Source organism: Rhipicephalus sanguineus, chromosome 9, assembly GCF_013339695.2.
Source record: "Rhipicephalus sanguineus isolate Rsan-2018 chromosome 9, BIME_Rsan_1.4, whole genome shotgun sequence".
NCBI classification, from domain to species: domain Eukaryota; kingdom Metazoa; phylum Arthropoda; class Arachnida; order Ixodida; family Ixodidae; genus Rhipicephalus; species Rhipicephalus sanguineus.
The window spans coordinates 21,342,929-21,362,115 of NC_051184.2; the positions used below are offsets into that span (position 1 = coordinate 21,342,929).

The 19,187-nt window shown below is 47.5% G+C and overlaps 2 protein-coding genes across 2 annotated transcripts in view; one reads left to right on the forward strand and one right to left on the reverse strand.

The window, feature by feature from the left end:
* Positions 1-8,045, reverse strand: part of LOC119404729 (uncharacterized) — a 364,008-nt gene extending 355,963 nt beyond the window's left edge. The window contains exon 1 of the mRNA XM_049418995.1: positions 8,030-8,045. The gene's annotated coding sequence lies outside the window, so the exon portion shown is untranslated. The remainder of the gene's footprint in view (positions 1-8,029) is intronic.
* Positions 1-19,187, forward strand: part of LOC119404730 (gamma-interferon-inducible lysosomal thiol reductase) — a 59,108-nt gene that overhangs the window by 20,552 nt on the left and 19,369 nt on the right. The window contains exon 2 of the mRNA XM_049419376.1: positions 18,325-18,393. Within this exon, the coding sequence (XP_049275333.1) occupies positions 18,325-18,393 (69 nt within the window). The remainder of the gene's footprint in view (positions 1-18,324; positions 18,394-19,187) is intronic.

Genomic DNA, 19,187 nt, shown 5'->3' on the forward strand with positions numbered 1-19,187 from the left:
ACCTTCAACACTACCCCCCCCCCCCTGGCTACGCAATGGTCCTAGAAGTAGCCGAACAAAAGCTGGGGGGGGGGGGGGAAGCTAACTCCTCTCTCCCGCCCGTGATACAAAATTCTGGCTATGCTCCTGGCTTCGTCGATGTGACTCCGTTTCATGGAATTGATATATTTCAATTTATTCTACATTCATCTTCGACCATAATGTGTCGCAACCCTTTTTTCTCAGGTTCACAGTACGTCCACAACTGCAAATCAATCATGATGGTTCCTATAGGTGGGCTAGTCGGTTCATGAACATCATGGCAGAACAGCGCCAAATAGGAGAGAGTGAAACAAACAGGAGATAAAGCAGCGTTGTGTCCCGTGTGTTAATGCCGATAAAATGCTCGGACAAGAACCCCGTCACGAAGTATATGCACGCACACAGCTCAAGCAGACTCCGATCATCGAAACACGCGGCGGCGCGTTGAGGTCAAAGAGGCGCGGGAGGTCCGGCGCACGCAGTCACCCAGGAAGCGGTCGTTGCAAAAGGATCGAACCACGCCACCCGTGACGCGTAGGCAGGCGGGGCAAGGCGCAGCAGGCAGCTTCCGCTACAGTGTTTTCCCACTCCTTCCTACGCACACGCCTTCGCCCTCTCTGATCGAGCTAACGGTATAATGTTTGGGACCGTGTAGCGTTGAAGTGGCGTGGACGAGAAGGACGACAAGGACGCGGCCGCTAACTGCAATGTTTGGGACCACAGCGCTGCGTTTTGCATAACGATTCAATAGGCTTAACGCACAGGGGGGGGGGGCAGCTGCTCCCCTTCCCCCAACCCTAATTATTTCAAGGGCGGCGCCAAGTCAGCCCGATATTTTTACTCAGTCGTACATGTACCGTCACTTTTTTTTTTTTTAATGCAAGGTTATGCATGTTCACGCATGTTTCTACGGCAGTCAAATACCCCTGATGTTCAGTTCAGTTTATCATTACATAAGGGGCGGGTTTACAATTCTGCACATTGTTTACACATTAGTTACACATGTTGCATTCCAAGAGCTGTTTACTATAGCCATGGACCTTTGCCCACCTTTGCCCCCTGCGCACATGTCTGCAAGCGCCACGAAGAAGCAAAACGAGAGAAACAGAAAGCATGGCCGTCGTGTACACTGTCACTTGCTGTATCGATACCATCGAAACGCGCGCCTTTTGCCGTTACACCTTCTTGGCTCATGCCTTCTTGTTTCGAGGTCGCGTACGAAATCCCATGCGCCTGCACGCGACTAGTGCGTAACCAACTGTCGACACGGACATTTTTTCGCCGTTATCGTTGCTTGCGGCGCACGGGAATTTATTCGACACACATATATGGCGCCCGTGACCTTCGCCTCCGGGAAGTTGGCTCGGTTATGCGACAACGCCCTTTCTTCGCACTAAAGTCGGTGTACACAAAAGGTGATTAGTAGTAGGAGAGATTGGGGGAAAGGGTTGCTTTATACACTGTAGCAGTAAACTAAACAGGTTATAACCTGTAGAATTAGTCTTGGCGGGGTTTACTGACCACCCCTTTTTCTCCTAATTTAGAAACTATAGGGAACCAGCGCTGGAGTTTCCTTGCCGCCCTGGCAGTAAAAGCGCGCACTTCTCAGCCGCTCCCGCGGACGACACGCACAAGGATGGCTAGTAGCGAAGGCGGTGCGGGCACTGAACGCCGAACAAAAAAAATGAGGCCGACGGCTACTGCAGCGTATATAAGTGTCATAACTACGTAGGAATGAGAGGTGATATATCTTTCTACGTCTTTCCTGCGAAACCATACGAGCAAGAACAGAGGTAACGTTCGATACAAGCTGTCAGGCGAGCGGGGTAAGTTCGGTCCTCTCTGGCGGCGTCGAGCTGGGGTCTAAAGCGAATTTCGCGTGTTTCATTGTTTTATACAACAGTGAAGACGGCCAGCTATGGGAGCACTTGAGGCATGTCAGTTGACGACGTTGCATCGGCTAAGTTATTGAGCTCGAGTGCTACCGCTGCGACGTGCTTGCAGGCGCCGTCGCTGCCGGCCTTGCAGGAACAGGTGGCCCCACTTATCAGGCGCTGAGACGACAGCTAGAGGCGAACACATAAAAACTGCATTAAGTAAACGTGCACAAGTTTTCGTTCGAAATGAAAACATGTAGTGCCAGCGTTGCGATCACGCACGGAAGTCAACTCGCTGTACGATTAAACCAACTGTGCGATTTACTGCGTACAGCTTCGCGCTTATTTTACACAACTACACGCGCCGTAAAGAAACAGGACAGGAACACGCGGTAATAACCGATCTAGCATCAAATGCTCGCTTACCTGAAGTGTGGCATCGTAGCTGGCTTGGTGTACTTGCGAGTGGCATTTCGCTGCAACTTGAGAATCGCTGTCACGGCACGACACCGTCTCTTCCACATCGTACACGTATTTCGCCTTGCACAGCTTCGCCCCGTTTTCAAGTGCCTTTCTGCGGAAGTGGTCCTCAGGCCATAATATTTTACTAAAACCATAGCGGAGCACAACTGGCGCCATAGCTGTCGACAACTTAAGCACGGGACCGCGAACCCGGGAACCACGCTAGCGGGTTTACGCATGCGCGCTCGCCGCGGCACACTGCGAAAAATATATAAAGCTTTGCAAATTTTCTTCAGTATTCTTTCGCTTGATGGCGCTAGCTGAATGAGCATTGGCAGAACCTTGTTAATGTTTTATTTTCTCTCTCTCGGAAGCTTGAACCGAAGCGAAACGACGCGCACAGCCGAAACATATGCGAGCTGCAACAAACGTCGTCGGATCGAGCGGCGGACTTATGCCGCGACTTCCCGCCAGGCGCATTTTTTCGGCGCGCCACCTATCCAGCGCTGGTCTCCCATAGCGCGGAAACTTTCTAAGGCGAACTGTCCTGGTATCTTTTTTTTTTTTTCTCTCTTCTCTTTCTCTCGACATATATATGGTCTGTCCGTAAAGTAATGAGACTGGGTCCGGTATAAATAATTTATCGATCCGATCGGTACATATTAAAGTTATTCAGAGTCGTTTACTCGCGCGTCGATACACCGCTTCCAACGCGATTCCCACGCTGCAGAGGCTCCCTGAAAGTTGGCTGCCGCGACCTCTATCAGAGACTCTGCGACAGCCTGTTGGATGACGGGAACACCTTCGAAACGGTGACATTTCAAGCTTCTCTTGAGATTTGGAAATAGGAAGAAGGTCTTCCGGGCTCACATATGGGCTGATGTCGCCCTGATACAGCCCTGATGCGAGCCTTTTTTTTTGTATGATTGTGGATAAAAAATATACAACGTCATATCCGTGACGGAAATACGTCAGTGGAGCCGTGGTGGAGCCGGCATAAAACACTTTCGTGTGAAAAAAGCGTTCGTGAGGCTTAGGTATACCATACAGGACTCGAGCTCGAATTCCACCGTGGGAACTTTATGTTTACCCGATGTACAGTGGTGGTCAAAAGTTTCCAGGCCGCTATCCTATGTAATCCCATGACAGCGCGGCCTGGGAACTTTTGAGCACCCCTGTATAAAGAACTGCGCTGACGTCACTCTTGTGTGTGTGACGTCACGCCGGAAGCTGCAACATCGACCGATTCGGAATCCGTCGTGCATGCCAAAAAAATTAAACAGGCTCTCTTTTCGCTGTATAGATACGTGTCTATACGAGTCCTAGAAAGGACTGTATAATCACGGCTTTCCTCTTGCCACGCACGATCCTTATTGTATCCATCACTGCGCTGTCTGAGCCAGGCCATAGCCCAAGGGCTTGTATAGAGAGACTGTAGACCACACAAGGGCTGCCAGCTGTTTCTCGTATATATATACGACAGCTTCCTGCATTCTCTTTTCATTAGAAAAGCGTAAATCGTGCGCCGCGCGGAGCGTATACACGTTCGAGACCCCGGAAATCTCGCCTCGGACAGCTGCGCGGTGTGTACGAGGAGCCGCCCAACTACGAAAGCGCGGGTGACACAAGCGGCAAGCATCGCGGAATCAACGGTATATCTTCGCGACAGTACACGGACTGAAAGCGTCAGCATAGCTTCGCCGCGTAGATTAGCGACTGACATGTTACGCCGCTTAGAGGCTTGAAGCAGGGTGACGGGCCGGCGACAGGGGGAACACCACGGAGGGGGGAGGGGGGGGGCAGAATTCTCCACCCCCCTCCTTGTCCACTAAGAGCAAACATGGTAAAAACCCAATGCATAAGTTCAGCTGTGGCTTTGCATAGGGCTTCGCAGTTGTCGTGCGCTGCTTCTTCTCTACAGCTGTATTATGTACTTATACGTCACTGTGCCCGGCCGCCGCAGCGCAACATGAATGCAGGTACACGGAAGTGTGTGAAGCCACGCGCTCTCCCCTCCTCCATTTCTCCCACCTTTCCTCTTCATGGCAGCTGTGCTCTAATCCATAAAGCCGCCTCACGAATACGTGCCGAATACCATAGCGCTAAAACAAATTAATAAGATGATCCAGAAGGCTCGCTTTTTTGTTTTTTATATTGTTTTTCTGCTTAAATCCACAAAACTAGATGAACAAAGAGACGACGACGCTACAGAAAGCGTAGTAATTACTCTTAAATTATGTTGTTTTACGCGCCGAAACAATGATGTTATTACGAAACACGTGTTCCTTCAACGTCTAACTATACGACGTACGTCGTATAGTTAGAGGTTGAAGGAGCGACTCTAGATTAATTTTGACTGCGTCGAGTTCTTTCAACGTGAGCCTAAATTTAAGAAAACGCTTGCATTTAGGCACCATCGAAATCGCCACCACCAATGATGTCATTCAACCTGCAACCTCTAGCATATACAGTGATCGCGAAATTCCCAAAACGAGCGTCGTTTGTCTTCTTGCATTCGTGACAGTGAAACAAGCTATTTTGCCTCGCAACTTCTTTTTATACTTGAAGATAATAATCAACATAGCAGTAATTCAAAACATCCCACTAGAGCTTGCTACTATGTATATAATGTAATCCCACGAAAAAGCCGTTCGCCATGATTACATTTCAGCTAATCAGAGGCTACTGCCCCCTCTATATATAATCTTGGCCAACGAAATTAATTTCAATCCATCTCGGATTCATTATCTTTTATACAGGCAGTTGTTGATTAAAAAAAACCACGCACTATCACTGGCAGGTCACGTATACAGGAAATAATAACAATACAGTTATTGGGGTTTTACGTCCCAAAACCATATGATCGAAAGACGCCGTAATGAAGGGCTCCGCAAATTTCGACCACCTAGGGTTCTTTAATAACATGCGCCTAAATTCTAATCACACGGTACACGCGAAATTCGTACCCCGATTACTTGACGCCACCCATCAGCTCCAGCCGCACTGCACGCTTTTACCGTCCACACTACGTGTATACAACCTGTAGGATCGCAACGAACAAGCGCGTCTCTTTTGTTTCGCTTTTCCGTGCACCTCATGATGAGTTCGCCGCTGAATGAGGAATGACGCAGCGTGTAACAAGCGAGCGTGGTCGGTCTCGCCTTCCGCCACCATGCGAGCGACGTGTCGAATTTCGTTAGCTGTCGCTGTAGCTCGCATAATGCGACGACATAGTTTAGGAGGCAACGAAACGAGGGCGCGTCTTTAGAATAAAGGGTGCGCACTCTACACGGTTGTTGCTGCACCGAAATAAGATGAAAATTACTTACGTTCTGTTGTTTCATTGCCGTTACGTGCAAGACCAACAAAGCCGCTGTTACAGTGAGAAGAGGCTTTGTGCACGAGCAACAAAGATGGCGCCCGTCACAAAAGTAATGCATGGCATTCCACTCCATGTCAACAAATGTCCTATTGAACGCAATGTAAAACTCCATATGAACACCAACGCACATTCAATAGGAACGCACATTATTCACATAATGACTGCAGTTAAAGAAACGCTGAAAAATCCTGGGCACACGGGGTCTCGCTGTTGTCAACGTTTCGGAAAAGGTTTCCCCTTACAGCAGTAACGAAGAAAAATATTGATAATAAATCCAAGAAAAATGCGGATGCCAGTTTTTACACACACACACACACACACACACACACACACACACACACACACACACACACACACACACACACACACACACACACACACACACACACACACACACACACACACGCTTTGCGTATTAACCACGAGCACATCGGGCCCACGCAGCAAGTACACTGAGATCAATGGCGTCTCGGTTGTACATAATATATATATATATATATATATATATATATATATATATATATATATATATATATATATATATATATATATATATATATATAGCACTCAAAATAGCGTGAGGCGTGATATCGCCTCCCATTGTTATAGCAGCTGCCCGTTGAGCCGAATCGCGCCTACACCACCGGCTGTTCCTCATTCAGTGCTCGCTTTCTTGACTAGTCACACACACACGCACACACAATAGAGCGGCTTGTAACTATATAAAATTCAGCATGGTTAGTGATCTCGGGCTCCGCCTCGCTGCATTATATATAGAAAGGCGTGTGTCGAATTACGTTAGCCACGTATAGGTCCCAATGCTTCGCCCACAGGCGAACGATGGTTTTACGAGGCAAGCTACAAAAGCGTACAGGCGAATTTCAAGACCTTCGTAAGCGTATAGATACGCCTTTACAGGAATGTTCATTCAATTGAATCTCAACAGATATTTTATTGAAGGTAACACAAGGTCAATAGAAAAAACAGTGTATCTAGAACGATTTATAAGAGGGCGCGCGCATGCGCGGTGTGTATACGTCTTTGAGTACGTACACAAAGCTGTTAGTACATTCAGATCGTGGCTTGTTGAAACGCGCGGTTTAAGGCGAGTATGCCGAAGAATGAACGTAGGATTTCTAGATACGTCGATCAAGATCCTCTTTAACGGTCTTATTATCCAATTTAGTGCAACAATGCGATCGTATTAAACGAATGAAAATGCATTACTTCCTAGTGACGTTGGCCGGGAATAAAAAGAAAATAACCTTTCAGGCCGAAAAACGTATTATGCAGAATCGTATCAGCGAGGTTCCACCGTATTTCTCAATGAGCGTTTCTGTAAGCGTTCGACGAATGAGCACTGCGTGAGAAGATACGTTGCGGCAGAGAAGACTTCGCTCGCTCTTGGAAAAGGTTGAACCCTCGCCAAGGCTGGTCGCCATACAAAGGCCCTCGCGTATAAGGCTCGGAATAGCGAGTGGAGCCGATTGCAACGATAACCCCTTATGCATACAGCTCCAAGTGCGCACGAATAGGAGGCCGAGCAAGGTCGCGCGAATACAAATAGCGGAACCTTCACACGTGTTTCAATAAAGCGTAAACGAAACTCGGCGAGCCTGATGCATCGCGCTACATCCCGCGAGTTAACTGGCGTTGAAGGTTGGGCGAGTTTGGTATGCGGGATCGTCATCTAACAAACTGCGCAGCAGGACGGGACAGGTCTCATTCTTTCTTTGTGTCGTGTCCTGCTGCTCAGTTTGTTTCAAGTTTGTAACGCCATGCTGCAGGGTGCAGCTGTTTGTTTGTCCTTTCGAGAACCGTTTTACAGACATTTTGGTACTCCTATTGAGATCTTTTTTTTTTTACTGAATATAGTACGTTGCTGTACGTCTACCCGTAATAAAGGAGTTAGCGAACCTTCTGTAGAGAAAGCCTTCTGTGGAGAAATAAACAACAATATATTGGCTGTACTGAGTAATAACACGAACCTGACGAAATGACTGCTAAAGTTGCGAAGCGGACTTGTTGGTATGGCATTTCTGAGTTATATAGCAGCGCATATGAATGAGACATACCTTACATACCTTGTAGCGTCGTGTGTGTTGTCTTCGTGTGCCTTTCTTGCGTCCTCGTGTATTTGCGCTAGCGTACGATTCCGAAATGCACTACGATGATTACAGAAGCAAGCCTGAACATTGGGTCACATTTGGGTTATTAGGAATATTTGGTCTTCCGTATTGGTTCACATGTCGGTGTATTGACTGTTTTTTCTCTTTTTTTTTCAGTGCAAAAGAAGGATCCTCATAGTTTTTGATCCTTCGCGTGAGACGTCAGTATTTCTGTAGAAATGCGCTTGGCTGAGGAAGCTTAAGGAAGGTTAAGGAAGGTTGAGGAAGTAGAGAATCACATAGACGATATAGATGACACAATCACCATCATTATTATTCCTGCATACATCACACATACAAAAAAAAAAGGATGCTCAGAAGAGAAAGAAATTAAGGGAGATATAGCTGCCCCACTGCGCCACACATTTGTGTATGCAAATTGGCCGAGAAATAATGACCCACCAGTGTTCAGATGTTTATAAACTACTACTGGAAGGCTCGAACTCCTTAACAATGCCGGCGCTATCCGCGGTACAAGCTAAACACCCTTTATACACACCCGTAAAGCTTTCACAGTTAGTGTGATACACCCTCCTCTGTGCGCCGTATCACAAGAAAATGAAGCGCGTGCAGCAAGTTGGCCAGCAGGCCCCGTCTCGCTCCCTCACTGACCGGGCCCTGCAGCACGTACGGGCGACAGCTCCTTAAATTTCCAATCACGCGCGCAGCCGAGACATAAAAGTATTAAGTCGAGGAAGGCCCGAAAGGGGAGGCGACTGACTGCACGGTAGAAGACGCTTCCGCGACTTCGCCGCACCTGCCCTTCCTTCCATAAGCGGGGCGTGCAATCGAGGCACCTACGGCACACCGTGCCCTTAGTTGCGTTCAGCGCTGATGAGGCCATATGGGGCGTACACTAACGCCAAAACGAGCGGTCCAGTGAAATAACGATAATCGCCCCCCTGGCTCCAATATCAATCACGATCGATTATCTTAACCCTCATATTCAACATACATTGGACGATTGGGTATACTTAATTCTTCGATCAAGATACTAAATCATTTGCTTCTAGCGTTATGTTGATACCAGAACTGAACAGCATATACGGAAAGTTCGCTGTGTTTATTGTTTGCGGTAGCCTTAATTTGGAATCATTGAAGTCCCAAGAAACGAAACGATAAGACAAAGTAGTCGAGAATGAAATTTTTTTTTTCGCTGGGAATTAGGGTGTGACTGCGTGTTTAATGGAATGCACATTCCGCCTGGTGTTCTTACATAAACGTGTTTGTATTCTGAATCTTAATTATTAAGGCGAAATCCTTAAATGCCTCATCAAACGCGAAAATTGACCGTCGGCGTCCCGCGGCGTCGGACACAGCACAAGTGGTGCAAAAAATCACGTGATGACGTCACCATATGACGTCATCATGGCGTCACAAATTATGGCGTGACGTCATGTGACATTACGTCACCTGATGCCGTCATCACATGACATCGTAGCTTGGTCATAGCTGGGCCGATCACGGAGGCAGTGCAAAACCAGGTGGGGTGCCTCCGATCCTGGAGCTTTCGCCTTGGAGTCGTCTTATAGGAGAATGCATTAGGGACCCCGTGAGTTTTTGCTTACATTCTTCTGAGACGATGCTCGCAACAGGAGGTACTCGCGCACGCGGTTATCAACCTAGCAACCACATGAAGCACTTACAGGTTACTCCGCACTGCATTTAGGCATCTTGCATGCACCTCATCTATTAACCATGTTCATTTATCTTCAGCAATCATTAATCTTGCTACCTTATATACAGCAACGTAACGCGGCTGACAACTATACGTTAACAATCGTTCCTGCGTCGATAACCAGCTGTTGTCGCTAACGAAAAGTACGGTGAGCAGACGACAGGCCGACGACGTGCAGACAATGTGCAGACGATGTGTAGACGATGTGCAGACGATGTACAGACGACACGCAGACGGCTACGCAGACGGCTACGTGCTCAACATACACTTCTATAGCGCACCTCTGCGAGTTCTTTGTTTGATAAGGCTATCGTCGCAACTTCTACAGCGCTGAACTGAACTACTGAGATGAGTTACATACTATATATGCTACACACTCGGCACGTAGCAGGCGTGGGCCGGCTTCGCACAAGCCGCTCAGGCAGGCAGGCAGGCAGCTAGACAGAATGTGCAAAGCGGACGCGCGACTCGCGCAACGGCGCGTCACGATATGCAAATGAGACGCTTCCCTGCGCGTGTGCATCGCGCCGACTCCTCTCGTAAGGAAGGCAGGCTATATAAGAAGAAGGCGCACCATGAACTTCTGTGGCGGACGACTCGTTCGATGCGAGACTTCTATTATATCGGTCGCCACAAACGCTTGGCGTCTTCTTCGTTCTTCGACTACGCTCTGTATAGTATATAGATCTCCGTTTCGCCGCGAATGATTTTTCCTTGCGCTGATGCGTTTCCCGCGTTCGACCTATCCCACTGAAGTGTGGATGAGTGACTGTATATCCGAGCTTATTGACAACTTTGATGCGAATACGCCAGAGTCTCTTGACACGTCACTGAAGCATGCATGGCCTCCGTGACTTCGCCAGGATTGCACTTAGAGTGTGCTGCAGTGCGTACGAGTGTAATCAATTATACAAAGCCTGAGAAAAAAAAAGGCGGAGGGGGGGGGGGGCAACAGGTCCTTATGCATTTGCCTGAGACGACTCGAAGGCGAAAGTCAGCTTCTTTTTCTGCTCTGTCGACTGTATTTACCACCACCCCCTCCCCCATCCTCTCGAGGCGCTCAACGTAGTTTTGCACTGCCTCCGGGACCGGAGGCATTTGATGTTTTCTGCACCTCAAATGGTTTTGCAGTGCCTCCGAGATCCGGGTCCACCTTAGACCAAGCGATGATGTATGAAGTCACGAACATTATGACGTCATCACATTATGATTATTTTTGCGTCACTCGTGTTGACGCAACACCCATTTTTGAGAGGGTGTTGGTTTACGCCTGCGGTCACTTTTCGCGTTTGGTGAGGCGTCTAAGGCTTTCGCCTTTAAAGAAAAATATTGATGAACGGGTATAAGCTAGTTGGTTGGTTGGTTTATAGGTTTTAACGTCCCAAAGCGACCGGAATCGAACCCGCGTCTTTCGGGTCAGCAGCCGAGCACCGCAGCCGCTGGACCACCGCGGCGGCTGAACGCGAATACAAGTGAGCTATACGCCTATACAACCGACACTTCGTTCAACTTCGTCTCATAGTCTTGATACCTATCGGTGTTTTACGTCCCAAAACCAAGATATGATTATAAGGAACGCCGTAGTCGAGGGCTCCGGAAATTTCGACCCCCTGCTGCTCTTAACGTGCACCTAAGGCCGCTAGCATTTCGCCGCCATCGAAATACGACCGCCGCGGCCGGGATTCGATCTCGCGGCCTTCGGGTCAGCAGTCAAGCACCATAACCATCAGACCACCAGGGCGGGTGTCCCGTAGTCTTGTCGGGCTTTTTTTTTTTTTTTTTTTTGGTCTACTGAATTAACGGACAAATGTAAGCACGGCTACCGCCAATTTAGGCCCAGCACACGTATATACCAACAAAACATGGGCGTCCATATAACGCCACGAACACTGCTCACGACGAGTCACGCGGAAGGCCCGCGTTTTCTTTCCGGGAGCACGAATTAATGCGCCGGGCAACACTCGTCGTCCGGCTGGCCGCGTGGAGCCGCGGTTGCGGTCAGTCTCGTCCCGCGCACGCGCTGGCGCCGTAACATCTTTCCTCCGCAAATCCTGCAGCAAGCAGCTTGCTCGCTGTATGTACAGCCTGGTCGGAGCTGAATAAACGAGCTAATCGAGACAAAAAAACCAAAAAGATCGAAGCGTATATGAGTAGAAGAAGAAGCATAAGAAGTCTGTGCTGAGGGCAACCAGCAGCGACCAGAAACCTGTTCCCTTCGAAGCTTCCGAGGAGCACGCGGTCATACCATGTGGCCTAACGAGGTGCATAATTCTTGTTTTAGTGACGACTACACTCTTCAAAGCAGTTTTCACCCTTTGGGGAGTCTTTTACACAGCGAAGCCGTCTTAGTCTACCCTGCATCATTATCGTCGTAAAATAAAACGAAATGGTGACGATGATGATTTTTTGTACCAAAAGTCATCAGACTTTTTTTGTCCTATCAACAATAATCATCTAGCTTGCTTACGTTTGTTTCTGTTCTTGAAAACTCGGCGCTCGCCACTTTACATATATGTTATATGATTCGGGTTTAATGGGCGCAAAAGCGACTGAGGCTATGCTGCGCCAGCCACAAGGTATACCTTGTCACATGTGAAGAACATGTATAACAAAAAGAACAAAACTGAAGGTAACCACTACTTTAGCTTTGACGTGCAGCACAGTTACCAATTTGGACATGTTGGTTCATCGTATAAGCTGGCATGCAGCGTAGTGCAGAAGCAGAGGAGGAGATAGGATGAAGTACCAAACGAACACGAGCACCTGCGTTCGTTTGGCACTTCATCTCTTGCCCTCCTCTGTTTCTGCACTACGCTACAAGCCAGTTTGTCATGACACTACACACGTATACCACTTAGTTAAAGGCAGCCGTCGCGAGATCACAGCGTTATCTTCTTGCGCGCACCTCGAGGAGGTTGTGGGTTCGTCTCACACAGCGGGCACGTCGTTGTCTTCCAATTAAACTTCTAGCTACGTTGTAATTTCTGCACTTAGATTGTACATCGCGAGAATATATAATTTCCTTCGAGATCCGTTGCCTCCAAAATCCGCAGGCTTCATGCGGTTGTCACCAATGCAAAGTCCCTCCACCCCACCTCCTGTCTTGCGATCGGCTTCCCGTCCTTCTCGCTCGATTCATTGGTAAATAAAATATTCACGCGTTACCGCGAGCCAAAAGGCGCCCGCTGTCGCTGGAGGAAACTTTCTATATATCTTTCTTGTTTGAAAGACAGAAAAAGAGCCGGACTGGCGGCATGCGTCTTTTTTCCTGCCGCCGCGCAGATCGAACACAATGCACGCTTTTATTTGACTCTGTCTCTCAATCTCGAACACGCTTGTACTTGCGCAAATCGATCTCCCTTCGAAGGGCTCCGCACGTGGACAGACAGGTGTCCAGCTCTCGCGCGCCAGGATTGTATAATATTAATATATATATATATAGATATATATATAATATATAGATATATATATAGGTATATATATATATATATATATATATCGGGGAAAGCCGCTCAAACGCCGCCCGGAATTCGACAAACATAATAGCGTGCAGCTGTGGCACTACTATGTGCTGCTGACAAAGACCGCGTAAAGCAGTTTTCTTGTGGTACGCGCTAAAAGAAAACAAGAAACAAAAGGAAACAAACCTGAAGGGGGATTGGCAGAAGACGAGCATATGGCGTTAGTTCTGTTTGTTCTTTCTTAGTCCAATATTCGCCGACTTATATTTAGATACTTTCACGCGTCCAATTGCAAGCAAGAACCGTGGAAGTGCACCAAATCGAAGCGTTGTTATAGGGAAAAAACTCCGCGTCTATCTATACGTAGCTCCGAATATCTCGGTTGCCATTGTTGTTTTGTATTTTTCTTTACGTATTCTTGCGCGCGAGGAAAAAAAAAAGAGGAGACAGACAACCTCTTGCGTCTTGTTCGACTTGTTTACTCATTGGAGATCTTTCCCTTTGTGCACTCTAAGAAAAAGAAGTGCTTTGAGTCTTTTTTTTTTTTTTTTGGAGTTCTGACTTGCCAAGTGTATGACTCTTTAGGAGACACGTGAACTATCTTTAATAATATCTGGGGTTTAACGTCCCAAAACCACGGTATGATTATGAGGCACGCCGTAGTGGAGGGCTCCGGAAATTTCGACCACCTGGGGTTCTTTAACGTGCTACTAAATCTATAAGTACATAAGTACGCGGGCTTCAGACATTTTCGGCTCCTTCGAAAATGCAGCCGCCGCGACCGGGACTCGGATCCCGCGACCTTCGGGTCAGCAGTCGAGCGCCATAACCACTAGAGCACCGTGGCGGGGCTTGTGAACTCTCTTTGGAGAGTCGTGGGACTCAAGAGGGAGTTAACGTGTCTCTTTAAAGAGAGTCATATGCGTGGCAAGTTAGGACTCCCCGAAAAGAGTAACACATACTCCTTTTTTAAAGACTCCCCAAAAAGAGTAACACATACTCATTTTTGTTTTGTTTTTTAAGATTGTATTGTAAAACGAGCCGTGCTACTTGCTGTTAAGCTTTTACCTGTAGCATTTCTTTTTCGCCCCGTGACTGAGAATCGACCTCTAATTGAACACTTTGTTAGGCTCAAGTAATTTGGTGCATCTTTTCTCCGTGTCGCCCTGCAGAATGTAAAGCAAGCGCATATACTGAACCAGATTTGTGCACTGTCGGCCCTTAAATGCAAAAGAACTTCGTCCGCACTGAAGTATCTTATAACAACTCCTTCCAAAGACAGAGGTCTTTGGAAGGAGTTGCCGGCCGGCAGTATGCTTGAAACAAATGTCAGTCAAATCACTTCAGGAGGACGAATTCTTCTAGACAAATGCCCGCCGGTCGTGAAAGCACCTTCGCCGCACTTCCATCATTACAATTCAACGCCATACTCAAAGGTTATTGAAGAATAAAAAAAAGTCACAGTTTCGCCGCAAGGGCGAAGCAATGAATGCGATAGCAAGAAACTAATGCTATACGAAGTGAGGCTCGCCAATGGATACTCTGTTTGAACAGCGCTCCTGTTGCAAAGGTGGCCGAAGCAGCGAAGGAAACTAGCGTGCTTCAAGTGTCGAGCTGTGACACTTGATAGTTCGCGCTCATCGTCTGTTTGTTCGTTTAGCGGCGTCCCTTGAGCTCGAGTGACTTTTCTACGCTCCGTAACATGAGCGCGGACACCACGGTGAAAGATTGAAACAACCCTCTTCCCCTCACCACCAGAAAACCACGCGAGCAGACAGCGAAAGGGCAAGGTTCTCCCTGCGCAATAAGAAGAAGCGAGCGAGCTCGCTGACGACTTTTAAATGCGCCCGTCGTGCTCCTAGCGCCATGTCGCTGGTAATGAAGAAACGCTTATAAGCGCTACGTGGAGGATCTGCGTTTCGTGGCGTAGCGGTTAGCGCCGCTCGCTGCGGAGCAAGAGGTTCCTGGTTCGATTCCGCGCTTCGGAAGCATTTTTCTGAATTATTTTTCTTTGGGGATTTTGTATATATATACATACTTATACATATACGGTGCATGACGGCGACGGCAAAATTCAGCCGAGACTGTCCATATAATTGCTATCGCAATAAAATGAACAAAGCAACGAAGCGGCAAGGACAAAGAGAAAAGCCTAAACAAACCTAACTATACCACTCGGTTCACTACCCTACACAAAGCAGAAGACCGTGGTATGCGAGAACGTTATTCAAGACAAGCATTTTAATGACGATCGCTGCGATTGGTGCGCTAAGTAATTGCTGTAACCAATCGTGATCGGACGTAAACTGGAATTCCGATAGAACGGTCCTGGCGGGCAGCATGCTTTAGTCATGTTACTGCGCTGTTTTCAAGATCAGCATGCTTAAAGGGGCCATGACAAGGTCACCCAAAAACTTGCGGTTTTTTAGCGAAAAATAGAAGTAGAGGGTACATTATGCCTCTGCATATGTGAAAAGTGGACTGTAAGATAATATTGCAGTGCAGAACAAGCCCTAAAGTTGCCGGCTATAAACCCCGCCCACCGGCGGCCACCGCCATTTTGCCATGGCGTCCGTGACGTCATGTGCTGCATGAAGTGGAACCGTTGTCTATTACCAAAGTTTCAGCCGTTGCAAATCGTTCAATTTCAGCGCCAAGCTGAAGAAAGCTAAAATATATCGATTTCACGCGCAGCTGACCACGGAACGATATCGTTCACCGCAATGCAGACGCTCGCGCAGCAAGCTGCTCGTTACGTCACGACTCGCGGGTGCGCCAGTGTTGCCCGACTCTCGGGACGCTCGCGTGTTTATAAAGATATCCAGTTATAAACTAAGCGCTCGACCAGATGCGCCGAAGTTCCGCCAGTTTATTTGTGAACGCACGAGGATTAACCACATAACACAGATTATGATGGAAAATTGGGTGTCATGACACCTTCGAGGTATGCATAAACGTTTGTCTTCATGGCATAGCGCCGAAAATGGTGCACGCAACTAACCGACGAGTTGAAGGAGCTTTTTCGAACAATCTATCGACGGGGAAAAGTGCAAAAACCTTCTCCACAGAGCGCGTGGTAAGGCGGATCTTTTCCACTTCGGTGTGCTTCGCTGACGCCCAAAGTACAGATAAGAATAGAAAAAAGGAAAGTGCTGTCAGCCGGTTTTTCCATCGATATCGGGGCGGACATGCCTTCTACGCTAGACACTCGAGTGGAAGGAAACACTGAAGGCAGGTGGGCTGGAACGCAAGCGAAAAGAGTCGACGTAGACTAGACTAGTCAAAAGTTAAAAAAAAAAAGAGTTCGTTTAAGAGATAGAGTCGTAAGTATAGGAAGAAAGAGTCAGGGCAAAAAGAAAGAATTCGAGTCGAATTATGGAGTCGAAGTCGGGTGAGCAAATCAAGTACGAGGGAGGAGTCAATGTTAAAAAAAAATAGAAACAAAAAAAATTGTGCAAAAGGAGTAAACGAAGAATGATTTACAGCTGTATTAGAGGAAAGGAGTAAATGTTGAAGAAAGGATTGTTCAAGTACCATAAAGGAATCCAAGCAAACTTCGGTCGGAACAAAATAAGACTTTAAAGTAGGTGTAGAGTCAATCTAAGACGCACTGAAATAAGGGTATCAAAATAAACTAAAGTGAGAAAAAAAAAGAAACAAAGAGTCATAGATGGAATAACAGAGGAATCCGAAGTAGGAGCACGGAATCAAAATACAAAGGTGAATCGAACGGAGTAAAAAAATGGAGTCAACAGTAGCCTAAACGGTCAAACGATGTCGAAAGGCGTCACAGCTTACGAAGCACGGGAAATTGGCTTGTGTATTTATGAAGGAGTCAATGGAGGCGAAAGGATACAGGTACATAACGACCAAGTCGGTGTACGAGGAGTTAAAAAAAAAAACATAGAAGACTTCAAGTTAGAAGAAAGCAGCCGACGGAGAAGCAAGGAGAGGAACGCGCCACGAAGGCCGTTTCGATCTGACTGCCGGAAAGAACCGATTCGGACTTGATCGCAAATTGTTTTCTCGAGGGTTGGCAGCGCCGCGCTACTGATGGCGTGCATGCGGGTGTTTGCACAATGCGTTCACCCCCTCTTTCTCTCTCCCCGTCTTATTGCGCGGGAAAGAAAGAAGCGGCGCCCGAGCAGCGCGTGCCAAGTCGTACAGTTTATACACTTCGGAGAATGACGTCGTCGTGATTGGCTTGGCTTCGCTCTTGGATTGCTACTCGCTCTGGTCGTCTCTCTATTCTAGTTCACTATAGTCTCGCTGACTGCTTCGCTGAATCGTTTGTACAGGATATCACTTTTCTCGTATCGAAATTTTTACCCTTCCTTCTCTTGCTGTACATACTGAAGGGTACATGCCTGTTTTGATTGTGATGTCCTACACAGAGACAGTTATCGAGCACCCTTCCCCCATTTTCCCTCCTTTTCCTCTTTCATACCCCTATACCTGAATCCTCAAATACGCCCGGTATGCCAAATCACCCGTACGAAGATAAAAGTTGTCACTGTATATAGTGTATGTCCGCCGTGCATTTTCCGAACAGCTGCGCGGATCGCTCTCTCTGTCACTATGAGTGAGTGAGTGAGTGAGTGAGTGAGTGAGTGAGTGAGTGAGTGAGTGAGTGAGTGAGTGAGTGAGTGAGTGAGTGAGTGAGTGAGTGAGTGAGTGAGTGAGTGAGGGAGTGAGTGAGGGAAGGAGGGAGGGAGGGAGCAAGTGGGTGAGGGAGGGAGTGTGGCAGTGAGTGAGTGAGTGAGGGAGGGAGGGAGTGTGGCAGTGAGTGAGTGAGGGAGGGAGGGAGTGGATGAGTGAGGGAGTCAGTGAGGAAGGGAGGGAGGCAGTGAGTGGGTGAGTGAGCGAGGGAGTGGGTGGGTGAGGGAGGGAGGGAGGGAGTGGATGAGTGAGGGAGCGAGAGCGCGCATTTCTTGCTGCCATTTGTTTTTTGTCGACAGTAAGTAATCTATCGTAAGCTTTATCTGTCATATACAATCGATCTCTAAACGCCTGTAAAAGCCGAAGTATTTATCTACCGCTGTTTGGCGAAATACCGATACTAAAAAAGCAATGTTCCGATACTAAAAATCAAACTTAGGACTGCGCTGCATTCAACGTCCCCTGAACGTGTGTTCTATAGTGGCCCGAAGGCAGTCATATTATCCCAACACGCATGCCATCCCATCCCGTAGTAGAGTAGGCACTTTAAGTGCGGTGTACTCGAGTACGCTGTCTAGTGTGTGGTCTGTGTCAGCTGGTGTCCTTTCTCTTGCAGCTCCTAGTCATAATATTTCTGATGACCTCGTACGGATGCTCTCTGGTGGGGCTCTGCCATCCAAAAACGGTAGGCCACGCACACGTATGCACAACTATGTGCCGTCAATGTGCAACAGTTATGGCAAACGCACATAAAATATGCTATGCGTGTACACACACGACTGTGGTATGTCTGCACATAGTGCACATTCTGTTCACCGAGAAACAAAAATATGTGACTAAAAAAAAAAGAAAAACGGCTGCTCGTACATATCTTTGTCGGCGCTCGTCCGTTTTTTGTGCGCTTGTGTTTACGTGCATTTGCTTATGTCACACTGGTTACGTACGATCAGTAATATGCATTTCAGTTAATTTCTTTATTATTATTTTTTTTGTATCGTGTTTTTCGGCATGGACTGTTTGTTACATCGCGTAGCCTGATGCTCGCAGCACCTCGTGAACGACGCATGCGCACCATTAGTTTAGTCTTAGCTGTTTCACACATACCTATATGTTCGTACTACGAAGTGGAAACGCATTTATCGATTCCTGTACTGAATATCGAATAAATAACCAATCGATTGATTGATTGATTGATTGATTGATTGATTGATTGGTTGATTGATTGATTGATTGATTGATTGATTGATTGATTGATTGATTGATTGATTGATTGATTGATTGATTGATTGATTGATCCACCGCGGTAATTCAGTGGCTATGACGTGCTGCAAAGCTGGCGACCGCGGGTTCGGTTTCCTGGTCGCGGATGTATATACACAAGGATTTGGGCGATCCGCGCCCTATCGAAACACAGCCGCCGTGGCAGGGAATCGAACCCGCGTCCTACGTGTGACACATCTCAGCCGTTAAGCCACTGCA